The sequence below is a fragment of the Plecotus auritus genome, assembly GCF_963455305.1.
Source record: "Plecotus auritus genome assembly, chromosome: 8".
Taxonomy (NCBI): domain Eukaryota; kingdom Metazoa; phylum Chordata; class Mammalia; order Chiroptera; family Vespertilionidae; genus Plecotus; species Plecotus auritus.
In genome coordinates, this window is record NC_137782.1 from 111,766,880 (window position 1) to 111,786,708 (window position 19,829).

Here is a 19,829-nt window from a genome sequence, read left to right on the forward strand (position 1 = left end):
TGACTTTGAGCATGTTTTCATGTGTCTCTTGGCCTTCCTTCTGTCTTCTTTCGAAAAGTGTCTATTTAGGTCCGTTGCCCATTTTTTTTATTGGATCATTTATCTTCCTTTTATTAAGTTGTATAAGCTGCCTGTAGATGTTGGAGATTAAACCTTTATCAGTGATAACATTTGCAAATATGTTCTCCCATTCAGTGGGGTTTCTTGTTTTGTTGATGGTTTCTTTTGCTGTGAAAAGGCTTTTTATTTAGATGTAGTCCCATTTGTTTATTTTCTGTTTGGCTTCCATTGCCCTAGGGGCAGTATCAGTGAAGAAGTTGTTTTGGCATATGTCTGAGATTTTGCTGCCTGTGGATTCCTCTAGTATTTTTATGGTTTCCCGTCTTATGTTTAAGTCCTGTATCCATTTTGAGTTTATTTTTGTGTATGGTGTAAGTTGGTGATCTAGTTTCATTTTTTTGCATGTATCTGTCCAATTTTCCCAACACCATTTATTGAAGAGACTGTCTTGACTCCATTGTATGTTCATGCCTCCTTTGTTAAATATTAATTGTGCATAGTGGTTTGGGTCGATATCTGGATTCTCTATTCTATTCCATTGATCTATATGTCTGTTCTTGTGCCAGTACCAGGCTGTTTTGAGAACAATGGCTTTGTAATACAGCTTGAAATCTGGTATTGAGATCCTTCCTACTTTATTCTTCTTTCTCAGGATTGCTGTGGCTATTCGGGGTCTTTTTTTTATTCCAGATGAATTTTTGGAGAGTTCTTTCCAGGTCTGTGAAATATGCTGTTGGTATTTTAATGGGGAGTGCATTGAATCTATAGATTGCTTTGGGTAGTATGGACATTTTAATGATGTTGATTCTCCTAATCCATGAACATGGTATGTTCTTCCATTTGTTTACGTCTTCCTCTATCTCTTTTTTCAGTGTCCTGTAATTTTCCGTGTATAGGTCTTTTACCTCCTTGGTTAAATTTATTCCTAGGTATCTTAATTTTTTTGGTGTGATGTTAAATGGGATTGCTTTTTTAGTCTCTCTTTCTGTAAGTTCACTATTGGTGTATAGAAATGCCATAGATTTCTTGGCGTTAATTTTGTATCCTGCTACATTGCCGAATTCACTTATTAAGTCTAATAGTTTTCTGATGGAGTCTTTAGGGTTTTTTATGTACAATATCATGTCATCTGCAAATAAGGACAGCTTTACTTCTTCTTTTCCAATTTGGATGCCTTTTATTTCTTCTTCTTGTCTAATTGCAATGGCTAATACTTCCAGTACTATGTCAAACAGGAGTGGTGAGAGTGGGCATCCCTGTCTTGTTCCTGTTCTTAGGGGAAATGGTTTTAGTTTTTGCCCACTGAGTATGATGTTGGCTATGGGTTTATCATATATAGCTTTTTATGTTTAGGTATGATCCTTCTATTCCCACCTTGTTGAGAGTTTTTATCAAGAAAGGGTGTTGGATTTTGTCAAATGCTTTTTCTGCATCAATTGATATGACTATTTGATTTTTATCTCTCAATTTGTTTATGTGATGTATCATGTTAATTGATTTGCGGATATTGTACCATCCTTGCATTCCTGGGATAAATCCTACTTGGTCATGGTGTATGATCTTTCTGATGTAGTGCTGGATCCGATTTGCTAGAATTTTGTTGAGGATTTTGGCATCTACGTTCATGAGGGATATTGGCCTGTAATTCTCTTTCATTGTGTTGTCTTTATCTGGTTTTGGTATTAGGGTGATGCTGGCTTCATAGAAGGAGCTTGGAAGTGTTCCTTCCTCTTGAATTTTTTGGAATAGTCTGAGGAGGATAGGTTTTAGTTCTTCCTTGAATGTCTGATAAAACTCTCCTGTGAAGCCGTCTGGCCCTGGGCTTTTGTTTGCTGGAAGCTTTTTGATGACTGCTTCAATTTCTTCCATAGTCATTGGCCTATTGAGATGTTTAGATTCTTCCTGATTGAGTTTGGGAAGGTTTTATTTTTCTAGGAATATGTCCATTTCCTCCAGGTTGTCCAGTTTGTTGGAATAGAGTTGTTGTTCATAGTATTTTTTAACAATCCTTTGTATTTTGGCGGGATCTGTTGTTATTTCATCTCTTTCATTTATGATTTTGTTTATTTGGGTCCTCTCTCTTTGCTTCTTGGTGAGCCTGGCTAGAGGTTCATCAATCTTGTTTATCCTTTCAAAGAACCAGCTCTTGGTTTTGTTGATCTTTTGTATTGTTTCTTTGGTCTCTATGTCATTTATCTGTGCTCTGATCTTTATTATTTCCTTCCTTCTGCTTACACTGGGATTTTCTTGTTGCTCTCTTTCTAACTCTTTGAGTTGTAGGGTTAGGTAAGTTATTACCATTGTTTCTTGTTTTTTTGCAGTAGGCTTGTAGAGCTATGAACTTCCCTCTCAAGACTGCTTTCACTGTGTCCCATAGATTTTGGATTGTTGTGTTTTCATTGTCATTTGTTGCCATGATGTTTTTTTATTTCTTCCTTGATCTCTCTGGTAACCCAGTCATTGTTTAATAGCATGCTGTTTAGTCTCCATGTGCTTGATTTCTTTGGATTGTTTTTATTGTAGATGATTTCCAGTTTTATGTCACTGTGGTCTGAGAAGATGCTTGATATGACTTCTATCTCTCTTGATTTCTTGATGTATCTGGCTAAAGTCCTGTTTATCTTTTCAAAGAACCACCTCTTGGTTTCATTGGTATTTTGTATTTTCTTTTTTAGTCTCGATGTCATTTATTTCTGCTCTAATCTTTATTATTTTCTTCCTTCTGCTTACCCTGGGCTTTTCTTGTTATTCTCTAATTATTTAAGTTGTAGGGTTAAATAGGTTATTATTAATTTTTCTTGTTTTTTTGAGATAGGCCTGTAGTGCTATGGACTTTCCTCTCAAGACTGTTTTTGCTGTGTTCCGTAGATCTTGGGTTGTCATGTGTTCATTTTTATTTGTTTCCAGGAATTTTTAAAAAATATTTTTATTGATTTTAGAGAGGGAGAGAGAGATCAATGTTGAGAGAGAATCATTGATTGGCTGCCTCCTGCACGCCCGTAAGATACTGCTAACTGCCTACCGTAGGGACTTAAAGGGCAGTGAATTGAATTTGACCTCAGATGACATGTTTGGGATAATTTCTAATTACTTTTAAAGATTAGTTTTAGCCGAAACCGGTTTGGCTCAGTGGATAGAGCGTCGGCCTGCGGACTGAAAGGTCCCAGGTTCGATTCTGGTCAAGGGCACGTACCTTGGTTGCGGGCACATCCCCAGTGGGGGGTGTGCAGGAGGCAGCTGATCGATGTTTCTCTCTCATCGATGTTTCTGACTCTCTATCCCTCTCCCTTCCTCTCTGTAAATATCAATAAAATATATTTAAAAAAAAAAGATTAGTTTTAGAAGTGCTATACTAAAATATTTTTTTTAAATATTTTTTATTGAAGATAAAAATTGTTACCTTTTCTTTGGAAGATGTCAATTTTGACTGTAACTTTATAGAATTTGAACTTTTCTTTATAGTTTTGGCTCCTCTTGTATTTTGTTGTTTTATGTATATTGTGTGACTAACTTCTTCAGTAGCATTTTAGGAGATTAAATTGCAGAAATAATATAATTTATGGGCATTGAGATCTTGAAGAAGATGGAACCATATATCTGAGCTGTCAGCCTTGTCTGTGTCAGGGGCAGGGTGACAGACTACACATGAAATGTTCTTATGATTCACGTTTCTTAAAGGTCATTTTGTACCTGAAACTTACTTTTCTATCTCAAATATTAATTTCACTTAATATAATTTATCACTAATGCAAAGATAAGAGTCTGAAATCATTTTATTAGTCCTTCTCTGTTTTATAAAGTGCTTTAACACTTGCTTTTTGTTAATCATTTAAAAAGTTATATATGTACTTGATTTTAAAAAGCAGAAATGACAGAATTGCACATAGTAAAAAGTGAAAGATCCCTTCTCCCTCCTCTCCACACAATTTAGCCACTGTTAACTGTTTAGGGTGTAGAAGTAGTGGTGTTTCAGAGAGCTTTCTACATGATTTCTAATGGGAAAATCTCATTTCAGGTTCTGAGCAACATTCATACAGTCAGAGCCACATGGCAGCCTAAAAAGCCCAGAACATGGACCTTTTCTCCTCAGGTGAGTCATCTGCTGAGTGAATGGAATGAAAGATGAATTTCTTTTATTGTTAAGTGTCATACAATTAATTTCTAAGGTGAGGCTGTCAAAGTGTATTTCTGAAATGATATACTTACGTTTAGCACAGACTATATGGGGGTCATATTTAAATCTTTAGATTATTTAATGTTCTTTGAGGACCGACAAAAATTATTCATGTTTCTGATTCAGCAAAGTTATAATTCTGTGAATCACCTCATTCAGTGGATTTCAGGGTTCAATTCAGAAAAATGTTCGCTGGAGGAAGATTCCAAGATGGCTGCAGACTAGCAGGAAGCTCTGTCCACTTGCTTCCAGCACCAGACTAGACTTGTGGCTAAATTTCAGAGCATTCAACTTGAAAAACCAGTTGAAATGTAGCTGATCTGAATTATTGTGAGCGGGGAGTGTGGAGAGGGGACAGGAAGAGATGAGGAGAGGGTGAGCTGCATGGCTGGGAAGCCAGAGGGAAGGTGTGGCAGTCCAGCCCCTGTCCTCTGGTATAATTGGGCAGTGGGAATCAGTGGTGTTTCGGTCCACTTGAGAGTCTCAAACCACACCACCATATTCAAAGAGTGATTGCTTTGTCACAACACCAGCCTGGGAAGTTCACCTCAATCTGTGTTTTTTTTTTTTAATTTTTTTTAAAAAATATATTTTATTGATTTTTTACAGAGAGGAAAGGAGAGGGATAGAGAGTCAGAAACATCGATGAGAGAGAAACATCGATCAGCTGCCTCCTGCACACGCCCTACTGGGGACGTGCCCGCAACCAAGCTACATGCCCTTGACCGGAATCGAACCTGGGACCTTTCAGTCCGCAGGCCGACGCTCTATCCACTGAGCCAAACCGGTTTCGGCTCAATCTGTGTTTATGGGAGGAGCCATGCATTGGAATTTGGGACTGGCAGAAGGGTCTGACCGGTACACCCAGCAGTGAATCTGAGGGACCCTGTAATCTGCGGTAGGACTTTTTGTGGAGTTCAGGTGGGGGCTGGACAGCATTGGAGCAAAATCCAACGAGCTCCACAAGTAGCAGATCCAAAGTTTTTTTCTTTCTTTCTTATCTTTTTTCTTTCATAACATTTCTTTCTTCCCTTTCATTCTATTTTTTTCTCTTTCCTTTTTTTTTTTTTTTTTTTTTTTTTTAGTTTTTATTTATTATTTCCTTTTCTCTGATCCCACGGAAGAGGATCAGTCCTGTCTACCTTGAGTGTATAGCAGATGCCCCTTCTCCCACCAGGGCAACGGCTGGTTCTGCCCCACCCTGCTACAGCCTGAGACCAGAGGGAATGGCTCTGGGCTGGATATCTGTGTCCATGTGACTGGGTCTGGCAGCATAAGGGACTCGGATATTTGGCCAGGTCTGAGCCTGGGCGGAGGCCCTGCCGAAAGATTGGCGTGTGTAGTGGGGATGATTTTTATTTTGAAAAAAAATGCCTTTTGCTTGGGGTGGCCGAAAGGGGATGCCCGTGAGCCAGGCAGAGCTGAAGCATTTGAAGGAGAGGAAGTGCCTGCTACCGCTTTTTACAAGGTATAGGTACTATCCCCAACACAAATCTGTTTAAAGCATCCTGGCCAAAACCTAGATACCCCTACAGAGCCCGGTTCTATGGGGGGAGTGAGAGCAGCTCACAATATATATATTTAAGGTACAAGACCTGAGGCAGACACAGCCTCTGTCCTATGGAGGCCCTACCCCCTGGACTACTTGTGGCTGTGCCCTGGTGTGGTTCAGTCAGGTTGCCCAGGGCCAGGCAGGAACAGTGATTCACAGCCTCCACAGGTGCTGACAGAACAAAATAAGACCAAACCTAAAACAACATGAAACTCAACAACAAAAGACAAACAAACAAACAAACAAACAAAAAAACCTAAAAGACACAAGACCAAAAGAATTAGAGGAGACAAAAACAAATGAACAAACAAAACAAAACAAAAAAGAGAATATGAAAGATGGGAAAGAAATAGAATAAGAATAAAAAAATAAAAGAAAAAATAATGAAACGATAATTTTTAAGCTGTAATAATAATGAATAAAATAAATCTGAAATAGGAAAAGGAAAACAGGAAAAGAAAAGAGAAAAGAAAAAATAAATTAAAAATAAAAACTAAAGAAAGAGAAATAAAAAAAGAATAGAATGAAAATAAATAAATAAATAAAAGATATGAAAGAAAAAAGATAAGAAAGAAAAAAACTTTGGATCTGCTACTTGTGGAGCTCGTTGAATTTTGCTCCAATGCTGTTGAATTTGCCCCCATGATGTGTCAGTCCCGGATGGCATGACATGGTCGGGGTTGAGCCTCCCAGTCAGCAAGCCTGAGTGCTGAACCCTCCCATGAAGGGGACAATAGCAGTGAAGACCCAAATGCAACAGTAGGCCCACATAACACACACAAGGGACATTCCTAGAGCACCCAGCTCAGAAGATCAAGGAGATTGCACTACTGGGTCCCACAGAATGCCACTGCACCAAGACTGGGAGGATAGCAGCATTATCCAATACACAGAAATGAACACAAAGAAACAGCACAAATGGGAAAAAAAAGAAACAGGCCCAAATGAAAGAACAGGAGGACTCTTCAGAAAAAGAGCTAAATGAAATGGAGGAAAAGCAATTTATTGGAAACGGAGTATAAAGTAATAGTTTTTAGAATGCTCAACAGCATGAAAAATACATAGAAATAATGAAAAACAACAAATCGGAAATGAAGACTAACATATATATATATATGTTGAATATATATATGTATAACATATATGTATTATATATAATATATATATAATATATATATTATATCTATAAATATCTATATATATCTATATATATATCTATATATGTATGAATTCATGCACCAGGCCTCTAGTAGCTGAAATAAAGAATACACAAATTGTCCTATTAACATAAATTGTCCTAAAACAAGGTAGATATACATATCAAAGGCAAGGCTTAGTATACAGAATCCATTGTCAGATTGGGGGAACTGCCTATGGCTGTTCAGGTGTTTGGCCAGTAGGAGGCAATAACATGTAGATTGCTGGCAGCAAGCAATCATTTATGCATCCTTTTCAGGTTTGGGGAAATGCCCTCAGCTGTCCCAAATGATTCAGCCCTGCTGACATGCTGGAATTGGCTTCCGGCGATCACATATCAATGTGTGTATGAAGTCTTTAATTTTAGCTCTATTCACAAGGAACTATGGTTAGTATAAAAATCTTATACAGTATATGCAAATGACATCCATCACACCTCTAGGCATGTAGGTATTACTTGGTTTGCTTAGCCTCTCTAAGGAAAGGGTAAGTGAACGTAAAGTTATTTCCCTTTAACACAAAGTTAAAGTTTTAAATTTCAAATCATTAGTTCAGATGAGTCCAGTCCATCTGCTCTTTGTTTCCTTTAAGAGACCTTTACTGTGATGCAAGGTCATGCTGGTGGTCTTGTCCAGCATCTAGAAAGATTTTGGTAGGGAACAGCAGTCATTTACAGGTGAATGGAGCTGAAAACTTCCCCCAGTTTAAATTTTTATTGGTGACTTTAGTTTTCTTATTGTTTCAGGTTACTGGCACCTTGCCGTGCTTGCTTGATGGTGATTGTTTTATCAGGTCCAATTCTGCATCTCCCGATCTTGGAATATTATTTGAACTTGGAATTTCTTATATTCGTAATGTATGTCAGTTAACAAATAAGGCTTTCTCATGTATCAGTTGAAAGGGAAGGTTTTTTTAAAAGCTTGTATTTACAAGTAAAATAATTGAGATTTTTGTTATAGAATTTTAATCCTTGAGGAATGGGAATGGCAGTGATTTTATTTTATTTTTTTAAATATATTTTATTGATTTTTTTACAGAGAGTAAGGGAGAGGGATAGAGAGTTAGAAACATCGATGGGAGAGAAACATCGATCAGCTGCCTCCTGCACACCTCCCACTGGGGATGTGCCCTCAACCAAGACACATGCCCTTGACCGGAATCGAACCTGGGACCCTTCAGTCCACAGGCCAACGCTCTATCCACTGAGCAAAACCAGTTAGGGCAATGGCAGTGATTTTAATATTATACCCTGAGTGGCCAGATTATTATGATCTCTGAATGCATAATAATCTGGCCACTCAGTGTCTGTGTATATCCTATCTAATAAAGAGGGAATATGCTAATTGACCATCACTCCATCACAAAGATGGCTGCACCCGCAGCTGAGGCCAAGTTCCCTTAAGGAGCCTTAACAAGCAATCAGCAGGGACCTGAGGCTACACCCTCCCCCGCCCCTGTGGGGCTTGACAGGGGACCTTAGGCTGTGCCCCCTGCCCTGGTGTCAGGCTGGGGGACCTCAGGCTGTGCCCCTTGCCCTGGTGCCAGGCCAGGGGACCTCAGGCCATGACCCCTGCCCCAGTGCCAGGCCAGGGGACCTGAGGCCACACCCCCTGTCTGGCGAGGCTTGACAGGAGCCTCAAGGTGCGCTTCCCGTCCTGGTTCTGGGCTAGGGGACCTCAGGCCGTGCCCCCCCCACCTGGCAGGGCTTGACAGGGGACCTCAGGCCATGCCCCCTGCCTTGGCATCAGGCTGGGGGACCTCAGGCCTTGCCCCCTGCCCTGGCGCCAGGCCAGGGGACCTCAGGCCATGACCCCTGCCCCAGTGCCAGGCCAGGGGACCTGACCCACGCCCCCTGTCCGGCGAGGCTTGACAGAGCCTCAAGGTGCGCTTCCCGTCCTGGTTCTGGGCTAGGGGACCTCAGGCTGCTTCCCCCGCCCCAGCGCCACGTTGGGGGACCTCAGGCTGCACCCCCAACCAGGTGGAGCTTGACAGGGGACTTCAGGCTGCACCCCCACCCCGGCAACAGGCCGGGGGACCTCAGGCTGCACCCCCTGCCCCAGCACCAGGCCAGGGGACCTGAGGCTGTGCCCCCCTGCCTGGCGGGGCTTGACAGGGGACCCCAGGCCATGCTCCCCACGCAGGGGGCTTGACGGGGGACCTCAAGGTGCACCCCCAGTGCTGGGTCGGGGGAACTTAGGCTGCGCCCCCCACCCAGCTGTGCTTGATGAGGGACCTGAGGCTGTGCCCCCTTGCCACACACACACACACACACACACACACACACACACACACACACTAGTGGCCTGGTGCACGAAATTCGTGCACATTAACAGGGGGACCCAGAGTCAAGTCCCCACCCAGAGAGCCCACTGTTCTTACATCGGTGGTCTTACACCATCCTTTCATTTCTTTAAGGCAGATTCATCCGTCTGTGTAATGAGGATAGGATAGGAGAGGAGCTGGTCCCCTGAGTGGGCCCCAGTGTTCCCCAGTGGCCTCTGACAGTTAACTGTTGGGCAAAGTTCTGAGCAGGAAAGACCCTTGAACGATTTAACTTGCTCATTTATCTGCCAGGGAGACAAGGCTTCCTGACCTCAGGTGCTGTCGATGTGATTTGAGCTCATCCCATGACCTGTCACTCAGGAGACTCAAGCACCAGCTGCCACCTCATCAATCAGGTAGAGAGAGAGAGAGAGAGAGAGAGAGAGAGAGAGAGAGAAACATTGATTTGTTCTACTTATTATTCATTCATTGGTTGATTGGTTGATTCTTGTATGTGCCCTGACTGGGGATCAAACCTTCAATCTTGGTGTATTGGGACGATGCTCAAACCAATGGAGCTACTTGGCCAGGGCCTCTCAGGTATAGAGATTTTCAGAGGGGTTTGCATATGGCCATGAGCTCTGCAGGTACAAAGGGACTCTGCTGTGCTTCACTTTATTTTCTTGTGAAGAGTTTTTTAGTCTAAAGTGAATACTAATTTTGTACCTTTAAAAGGACCTGGTATGTGATTATAAATTTGACTGCTTCAGTCCTAGCTGGTTTGGTTCAGTGGATAGAGCATTGGCCTGTGGACTGCAGGGTCCAGGGTTTGATTCCTGTCAAAGCACATGCCTGGGTTGCGGGCTCCAGGCAGCCAGTCAATGATTCTGTCTTAACATTGACGTATCAATCTCTTATTCTCCCTCTCCCTTCCTCTCTGAAATCAATAAAAATATATTAAAAAATAATAATAAATAAATAAATTAATTAATTAAACAAATAAATTTGACTGCTTCAGACATTGTTTCATCTATGTTTTTATTTCCTAGTCAACTGGTGAAAGAGGAGAATTAAGCTGTGGCTGGGTGTTTCTTAAACTTTTTGATGCCAGTGGAATTCCAATTCCAGCAAAGTAAGTTGGTTATATATTCCTTCTAAATGGGTAACTTTGTAGATCAGTTTTTAGAATCTAGATTTGCCAAATGTATGCTCTGTTAGCATTTCAGTAGCTTATGGGGAGAAGGCTTTGAATCTGCTTTTATGTTCCTTCAGGTAGGGTATGAAAACAGCATGTAAGTCTCATGCTAGAGAGGGGAAGTGACACATAGAAAAGGGATTTTAAAAGATGTTTGTACAAACTGTTTGCCGAGAATATTCCTCAGTAATTTTGTGTGGGATTAGTTCTTTTCACAGTGCTGAAACAGCCCAATACCCTCCAAAACGAGGGAAAGCTAAGTCCAGGGTCCCCAGGGCCTCTGTGATTCTGCATTTCTTCTGTAGGTGGAACATTGAACTTGTTATGGCAGCCACAGTAAGCAAATTTAAAACTTAAGACCAAAAGGTGGGTTTCTGGTCAAGATGGTGGTATAGGCAAACACACCATGCTCCTCCTCCCACAACTACATCAAATTATAACTAAACTACAGAACAACCATCATTCAGAACCACTTAACATCTGGATGAATGGAAGTCCTACAACCAGGGACTTAAAGAGGAAACCATATTGAGACTGGTAGGAGGGATGGAGACACAGAATAGGCTGGTCCCACACCCTATGTGTGCTGGATATAATTTGGGAGGGATATCTTGGTTGCTAAAGTCCCTCCTGAGGAGTGAGGGGTCCGAGCCTCACACCAGGCCCCAAAGCCCAGGTTCCAGTGCCAGAAGAGAAGTCCCCATTACTTCTGGCTGTAAAAACTAGTGGGGAGTATGGCTGAGTGAGACAAAGGATGCTGGAGGCCCAGGCAGTTCCTCTTTTTTTATTTTATGATATATTTTTATTGATTTCAGAGAGGAAGGGAGAGGAAGAGAGAGATGGAAACATCAATGATGACAGAGAATCATTGATCAGCTGCCTCCTGCATGCCCCCTACTGGGGATCGAGCCTGCAACCTGGGCATGTGCCCCTGACTTGAATTGAACCCTGGACCCTTCAGTCCACAGGCTGATGCTCAATCCACTGAGCCAAACCAGCTAGGGCCCAGGCAGTTCCAATTAAAGAGTCTGTGCATGGACTTAGACTTGCTCCCTGTGAGTTCTAACACTGGGGCAGCAGCTGGAAAGCCATCATAGATGTATGGGAAGGAACTGAATTGTTTATCATCAGGGCAAGAGATAGAGGGGCAGCTTTTGACAAAAGTGCTGGCAGAGGCCATTGTTCTTTTTCCAAAACCCCCGACCCCCAAAGAGCTGTCAGACAGGTGCCATACCTGAGTCTCCATCAACCTGGTTAACACTGTTCACATCACCCTGGTGATTCCTTGAGACTACACCACACCCAACTTGTGGACCCACCCAAGCCATTTCCAGTGTTTTTTTTTTTTTTTTTTTTTTACACAAACTGCCTGTCTTGGCTCCTGCTGTAGACTTTCCTAAAATCTCTCAATGGTTCACAAATTGCAGACAGGCAGCATCTGGCCTTGGTGTGTCCCGTACCTCTTGCTAAGTGGCCCAAGCCTGGCACTAGTGGCTGCTGATCTTGGTTTGCAGCTTGGCCTCTCCTGGGGACTTTTTAAAAAATATATATTTTTTATTGATTTTTTTACAGAGAGGAAGGGAGAGGGATAGAGTTAGAAACATCAGTGAGAGAGAAACATCAATCAGCTGCTTCCTGCACACCCCCCACTGGGAATGTGCCCGCAACCAAGGTACATGGTTGACTGGAATCAAACCTGGGACCCTTCAATCCACAGGCCAATGCTGTATCCACTGAGACAAACCAGTCAGGGCTCTCTGGGGGACTTTTAAGCCCAACACAAGTAGCAGCCATCTGCAGATCTGTAGCTTGTGCTGGGTGGTGCCAGGCAGGGCACAGTGGTTGCTGACCTTGCATCTCCTGGGAGGCCCCAGAGCCAGTGCACCCAACAGACAGCTTCAGACCATGCCAATTACAACCCCACCACCTCCACGAGTGACACACTCAAGGGGCGGACTCAGTGAGCACCAAAGCCCCACTTAAGCAAGTCCTGCTTTATTGGGTTAGCTCCTTCATAGCACCTCCTCTATTGTAGTCACTGCCAGTCTTTGCAGTCAGTTTGCCTGAGGATCAATCCCTCCTAGTGATGCCAGCAGCAATCAAGGCTTAACTACAGCAGAACAGTGCATACAGTATGCACAGAGGTGCACCTGGAGCTTCTAGCTCGGGTGACTGGGGAGGCTGTGCAACTGGGCCCTATAGGACACCTACTACACAAAGCCACTTTACCAATTCCATGAGACATAGCAGCTCTACCTAATACATAGAAACAAACACAGGAAAGCAGCCAAAATGTGGAGACAAAGGAATAGGTCCCATATGAAAGAATAGGTGATATCTCCAGAGAAAGAATGAAATGAAATGGAGGCAAGCAAACAAACTAACAAAAAATAATGGTTATAAGGATGCTCAAAAAACTCAGTGGGAACTTAAACAGTATGAAATAGGACTTAGAAGCCATAAAATAGGACCAGTTAGTAATGAAGGATATACTAACTGAAATGAATAATTTACAGGGAATCAACAATAGAGTAGAGGAAGCCAAGAATCAAATCAGTGATTTGGAATAGTATAAGGAAGCAAAAAACAGCCTATCAGAACAGCAAAAAGAAAAAAGAATAAAAAAATATGAAGAGTGTAAGGAGCCTCTGGGACAATTTCATATCATGGGGTGCTGTAAGGAGAAGAGAGGGAGCAAGAAATTGAAAACCTATTTGAAAAAGTAATGACAGAAAACTTCCCTTACCTGGTAAAAGAAATAGACATACAAGCCCAAGAAGCACAGAGTGTCCCAAACAAGATGAACCCAAAGAGGCCCACACCGAGACACATTATAATTACAATGCCAAAGGTTAAAGACAAAGAGAGAATCTTAAAAGCAGCAAGAGAAAAGGATTTAGTTACCTACAAGGGAGAACCCATACCACTGTCAGCTGATTTCTCAACAGAAACTTTGCAGGCCAGAAGGGAGTGGCAAGAAATATTCAAAGTGATGAAAAGCAAGTTCCTACAACAAGATTACCCAGCAAAGCTATTACTTAGAATTGAAAGACATATAAAGAGCTTCACAGACAAGAGAAAGCTAAAGGTTGGAGTTATCACCATCAAACCAGTATTGTATGAAATATTAAAGGGTTTTCTTTAAGAAAAGAAGAAAAAAGATAAAAAAATATGAACAATAAAATGGCAATAAATACATACTTATCAACAATTGAATCTAAAAAACAAAATCAATGAACAAGTGGAACAGAAACAAACTCACAGTTGCAGGGAACACTTTCATGGTTGCCAGATGGGAGGAGAGATTGAGGGATGGGTGAAAAAGATGAAGGGATTAAGAAGTACAAATTGGTTGTTACAGAATAGTCATGGGGATGTAAAGTACAGCATAGGAAATATAGTCAATAAAATTCCAATAACTAGGTATGGTGTCAGATGGGTATGAGATTTATTGGGATGATCACTTAGGACAGTGGTGGGCAAACTGCGGCTCGTGAGCCACATGCGGCTCGTGAGCCACATGCGGCTCTTTGGCCCCTTGAGTTTTTAGCAAAGGCCAGCTTAGGAGTACCCTAATCCTATCTAATAAAGAGGGGATATGCTAATTAACCATCACTCTGTCACAAAGATGGCTGCACCCGCAGCTGAGGCCAAGTTCCCATAAGGAGCCTTAACAAGCAATCAGCAGGGACCTGAGGCTACATCCTCCCCCGCCCCCATGGGGCTTGACAGGGGACTTCAGGCCACACACCCCCCACCCGGCAGGGCTTGACGGGGGACCTCAAGGTGCACTTCCTGTCCTGGTGCTGGGCTAGGGGACCTCAGGCTGCTCCCCCCGCCCCAGTGCCAGGCCGGGGGACCTCAGGCCGTGCCCCCAACCTGGTGGAGCTTGACAGGGGACCTCAAGGTGTGCTTCCCGTCCTGGTGCTGGGCCGGGGGACCTCAGGCCACGCCCCCCACCAGGTGGGGCTTGACAGGGGACTTCAGGCCATGCCCCCCCACCCTGGCACCAGGCTGGGGGACCTCAGGCTGCATTCCCCGCCCCAGCACCGAACCAGGGGACCTGAGGCTGCACCCCCCTGCCTGGCTGGGCTTGACAGGGGACCTCAAGGTGCACCCCCAGTGCTGGGTCGGGGGAACTCAGGCCGTGCCCCTTGCCCAGGGGGGACCTGAGGCTGCACCCCCCTGCTGATGGGGCTTGACAGGGGACCTGAGGCTGTTCCCCACTCCTGGTGCCAGGCCAGGGGACCTGAGGCTACATTCCCTGCCCAGTGGGGCTTGACAAGGGTGGGACTAGCCAGGTCTGGATCTATCCCATTGAGGGGCGGGGGGGCCGGCCAGGTCTGGGTCTCACGCGATTTTGAGGCGCATGTGGGTGGGCAGGGACTTGACTCTGGGTCCCGTGGTGTGCCCCAGACTCTGACAGGGGGAAGGTTTTCATATACATTTTACTAATTTTCTTTCATCTCTGACACTTCTATTATAGAGAAAGGGCAAATAGCAATATTAAATTATTTCCTCTAATTAATCCCCTTTTAATGTGCGCAAATTTCGCGCACCGGGCCACTAGTTAAGTTAATAACAATGTACCTACCTATATAGTTTAAGATTAAAAAATTTGGCTCTCAAAAGAAATTTCAATTGTTGTACTGTTGATATTTGGCTCTGTTGACTAATGAGTTTGCCGACCACTGACTTAGGAAGTTGTATAATGTCTAATTGGGGGGGGGGGTGTGTGCACCTGAAATTAATATAATATTGTATGTCAGCTGTAATTGAATAATAAAAGTGATTAAATGGCAAAAAAAAAAAAAAGACCAAATGGCAAACTGGTAGCAAATATTTATAATACAGGATGGGGGAAAGTAGGTTTATAGTGTTGCATATGCAAAACAATTTATTCTTGCATTATTTATTCATTATTGTATTATTTTCTTTTTTTTTCTTAATCCTCACCTTAGGATATTTTTTTCCATTGATTTTTAGAGAAAGTGGAAGGGAGGGAGGGGAGAGAGGAGAGAGAGGAAGAAAGACAGAGAGAGAGAGAGAGAGAGAGAGAGAGAGAGAGAGAGAGAGAAGCATTGATGTGAGAGAGATACATCGGTTGGTTGACTTTTGCATGTGCCCCAGGTGGGGCTGGGGAATGAACCTGCAACCCAGGTACATGCCCTTGAGTGAGAATGGAACCTGTGACCCTTTGGTGTATGGGCTGACACTCTAATCACTGAACACACTGACAGGGCAAAGACAATTACATTTTAAAATGGGCACACACATAGAAATCTAACTTTAAAATGGCCACACACATAGAAATCTAATTTTAAAATGGGCACACACATAGAAATCTAACCTTAAAATGGGCACACACACACATACTGTAAATCTAAGTCTAGGATATAGACAGGAAATTCACAGAGAGATACAGGTGGGCAGTCAGGAAGAGGATGATGAAGATCCCAGATTTGCATAAAATTCAGGGCTCTAGTCCTGCTGTGCCTTGTAACTGTAAGTCTCCAAGCCACAGTTTCCCCCAATTTTTGAATGGGGAATTATCATAGTTTCTAACCCCAAATGTTTAATTCAGGTAATGCTCCCCCCTCCACCTCTGCTGACACCTCAGGGTGGATGGGTCCTCCTTACCACAGGACGGAGGTGAAAGTCCTGACTGTGCTAGTCCTCTGATGTCACCAGGCAGGAAATGGGACACTTTATTACCCTGGCCCTCCTACCCCCGGTAGATGCAGAAGCCCAGGCTTCTTATGATTTTGGGAGTTTTATTTTTATGTATTGTTCAATGCTAACATCTTGGTCATTTTATTTGAGTGCTTCGTTTCTTTTCTTTTTTAAAAAATCTTTATTGTTGAGATTATTAATGTTCAAGGTTTTAGTTGTACTTGGTAGGAAGAAATGGTGTGTCTACTCAATCTTTGCTAAAGCCACAGCTATTTTTTTTAAATGAGGTGGAGGCCAGAGGCCTCTGTATTAATATAGAAACATTTCCAATGTATATTTTTACATGAAAAAGCAAGTGGCAGGATAGGATGTGTACTGTCACTCCACTTTGGTCCACAAAGAGCTGCGTTTGTGTGCATTCATGGGTGGGTTTATGTGAACTGTTCCCAAGGCTGCCCCTAGAGCAGGAGTGGGGACTGGCAGCAGAATTAGAGAGGCCTTTTACCTCCTTCCTGCTTCTACAATTCCGCAGTTTGTAATTTTAAAAGAAAAGTCTTCAGTTTGAGATTCACTGTGGAATGTATTTGTTTGCATTTGCATAGAACAAGATAGGGCAAGGGACTACCAAACTAGAGGGGAAGGAGGTGGCTGTCACTTTTTCCTTATTATTTCTAGGCCATTGAAACTTTTTACTACAATCTGCATGTTACTTTTATATTTTATTTATTTATTACTTTTATATTTTAAAAATCATATAAACTCATATTGGCTATTTTAAAAAAATCTTCATTGTTGAAAGTATTAAAGATATTCCTCCCCCCCGCCCCCTGCATTGACCCCTCCACCGCACCCATTTCCTCGCATCCCCTCCCCCAGGCCTGGCTTTATTTTGAATGATGATTCAAAACATTTTAACAACGTTAATAATCTTTTTCATGTTAATGTGGAAAATGTATTTCTACAGTTCATAGGTAAGAAAGAGACTTATTTACTGACCTGATGCCCCACAGAAGGATCAGCTTCCATTCTCACTCATCAATGACACAAAGATATCTGAGCTGAAAAGTAATTGACTCAGGACATCCACCACAGGTCTCGGTCACAGCATACCCTTCTTTTGTAGGACTTATGAGCTCCTCCTGAACGGTGGCACCCCTTATGAAAAAGGTGTGGAAGTGGACCCTTCGGTATCCAGAAGAGGTACAGCTCTCATGGGGCACCTTCCTTCCCTGCCTTAGAGATCAAGCAAACAAGAGGCATCAGAGAAGATAGCTATGTTCTAATACAAATAGGAAATTCACGTTTTAAAAATGTATTGTTCCATGCTAACATCTTGGTCATTTTATTTGAGTGCTTCATTTCTTTTTTTAAAAATCTTTATTGTTGAGATTATTATAGATGTCCCTCTTTTTTCCTCCCATAGCTCCCTTCACCTGGTTCCCACCCCACCCAGGCCCTCGCCACCCTATTGTCTGTGTCCATAGGTAATGCATACATGTCTAATCTCTTCTCGCACCCCCCCACACCCCCTGTCCTCTGAGAATCGTCAGTCTTTTCTATTTCCATGCCCCTGATTCTATTCCATTCACCAGTTTATTCTGTTCATCAGATTTTTTATTTATTTGATTTTTAGATTCACTTGTTGATAGATATGTATTTGTTGTTACTTTGTTGTTCATATTTTTTATCTTTACCTTTTTCTTCTTCTTCCTCTTCTTAAAGAATACCCATCAGCATTTCATATAATACTGGTTTGGTGGTGATGAACTCCTTTAGCTTTCTCTTGTCTGTGAAGCTCTTTATCTGACCTTCAATTCTAAACGATAGCTTTGCTGGGTAGAGTATTCTTGGTTGTAGGTTCTTGCTATTTATCACTTTGAATATTTCTTGCCACTCCCTCTGGCCTGCATAGTTTCTGTTGAGAAATCAGCTGACAGTCGTATGGGCACTCCCTTGTAGGTAACTAACTGCTTTTTACTTGCTGCTTTTAAGATTCTTTCTTTGTCTTTAACCCTTGGCATTTTAATTATGATGTGTCTTGGTGTGGTCCTCTTTGGATTCCTCTTGTTTGAGGTTCTCTGTACTTCCTGAATTTGTAAGTCTATTTCTTTCATCAGGTAGGGGAAGTTTTCTGTCATTATTCCTTCAAATAGGTTTTTAGTATCTTGCTCTCTCTATTCTTCTGGCACCCCCATAATTCTGATGTTGGTACGCTTGAAGTTGTCCCAGAGGCTCCTTACACTATCTTCATATTTTTGGATTCTTTTTCCTTTTTGCTCTTCTGGTTGGTGTTTTTTGCTTCCTTGTATTTCAAAACATTGATTTGATTCTTGGGATCCTCTAATCTACTGTTGGATCCCTGTATATTATTCTTTATTCCAGTCAGTGTATAGTTAATTTCTGACTGGTCCTTTTCCTTTTCCTTTTTTTTTTTTTTTTTTTTTTTTTTTTTGCATTCTAAGATCCTTAAAAGTTTCACGAAATTCTTCGGAGTTTTCTAGAAGATTCTTTTTTTTTTTAAAGAATTTTTTTTAAACATATTTTATTGATATTTTACAGAGAGGAAGGGAGAGGGATAGAGAGCTAGAAACATCGATGAGAGAGAAACATCGATCAGCTGCCTCCTGCACACCCCCCACTGGGGATGTGCCCGCAACCCAGGTACATGCCCTTGACCGGAATCGAACCTGGGATCCCTCAGTCCGCAGGCCGACGCTCTATCCACTGAGCCAAACCGGTTTTGGCAGATTCTTGAAACCTTATAACCGTGGTTTTGAACTCTATATCCAGTAGTTTGCTTTATTCCATTTCTTTCATTCGTGACCTGTTTCTTTGTCTCTCCATTTTGGCTGCTTCCCTATGTTTGTTTCTATGTATTGGGTAGCTGCTAAGTCTCCTTGAGTTGATAGAGTGGCGTTGTGTGGTAGGTGTCCTATGGGGCCCAGTGGCTCAGCCTCCCTAGTCACCTGAGGTGAACACTCTTGGTGCATCCCTTTGTGGGCTGTGTGCACAGTTTTGTTGTAATTGAGCCTTGATTGCTGTTGGTGTCACTAGGAGGAATTGACCTCCAGGCCAATTGGCTGTGGGAACCAGCTGTGACTACAGTGGGAGAGCTGCTGTGCAGGAGACACCCTTATGGAGAAGGACTTCAGTTGGGCTTTGGTGCTTCAGTGGGGCTTTAGTGCTCACTGAGTCTGCCCCTTGAGTTTGTCGCTTATGGATGTGAAGAGTTATAATCTGGTATGGTCTCACACTGGTACACTGGCTCTTGGGTCTCCTGGGAGGTGCCAAGTCAGCCACTGCCTGGGGCCACCAGCAGGAGCTACAGAGAGATCTGCAGATTCCTCCTCTTTGTATCGGGTTTGGAAGTGCCCAGACGAGGCCCAGCTGTGAAGCAAGGCAGGCTGGTGCTGGTGCTGGTTTTTTGGACCTTTTATTGATAGGTTTGCAGCTCCCTGACCCAGCTGTAACTTGTTTAACAGAGTTTTTGCTTGAGAAAGGACAGTCCATTCATATGCAAAAGCAGCTGTGCACAGCTTGGGTGGAGTTGTAAATTGGGTGGGGCAGGGTCTCAGGGAATCACCAGGGCAGAGCAAACAGAAATGGCTGCCAGTCAGCCCTGATTCGAGGAGGTCCCAGCACAGGAACAGTGACTACTGTGGGCACCTCCTTCTGGAAGAAAGCTGCCCTTGTTGTAGTGTACCCCCACCTTACAA

At 42.8% G+C, this 19,829-nt stretch overlaps 1 protein-coding gene across 9 annotated transcripts in view; it reads left to right on the top strand.

Annotated features, from left to right (window-relative positions):
• The window catches only part of NPHP1 (nephrocystin 1), a 107,919-nt gene that overhangs the window by 51,997 nt on the left and 36,093 nt on the right, over nt 1–19,829 (top strand). For 7 of the 9 annotated variants that reach the window (XR_013961370.1, XM_080683198.1, XM_080683195.1 and 4 more), the window contains 4 exons: nt 4,076–4,150; nt 7,729–7,839; nt 10,295–10,377; nt 17,237–17,313. Coding sequence is in view for 8 of the 9 variants with exons in the window: in XM_080683198.1 (XP_080539324.1) it covers nt 4,076–4,150; nt 7,729–7,839; nt 10,295–10,377; nt 17,237–17,313 (346 nt within the window). In the remaining variant the exon portion in view is untranslated. Of the gene's footprint in view, nt 1–4,075; nt 4,151–7,728; nt 7,840–10,228; nt 10,378–17,236; nt 17,314–19,829 lie in introns of those variants that run through there. The other 2 variants (XM_080683200.1, XM_080683201.1) reach the window with 2 other exon arrangements.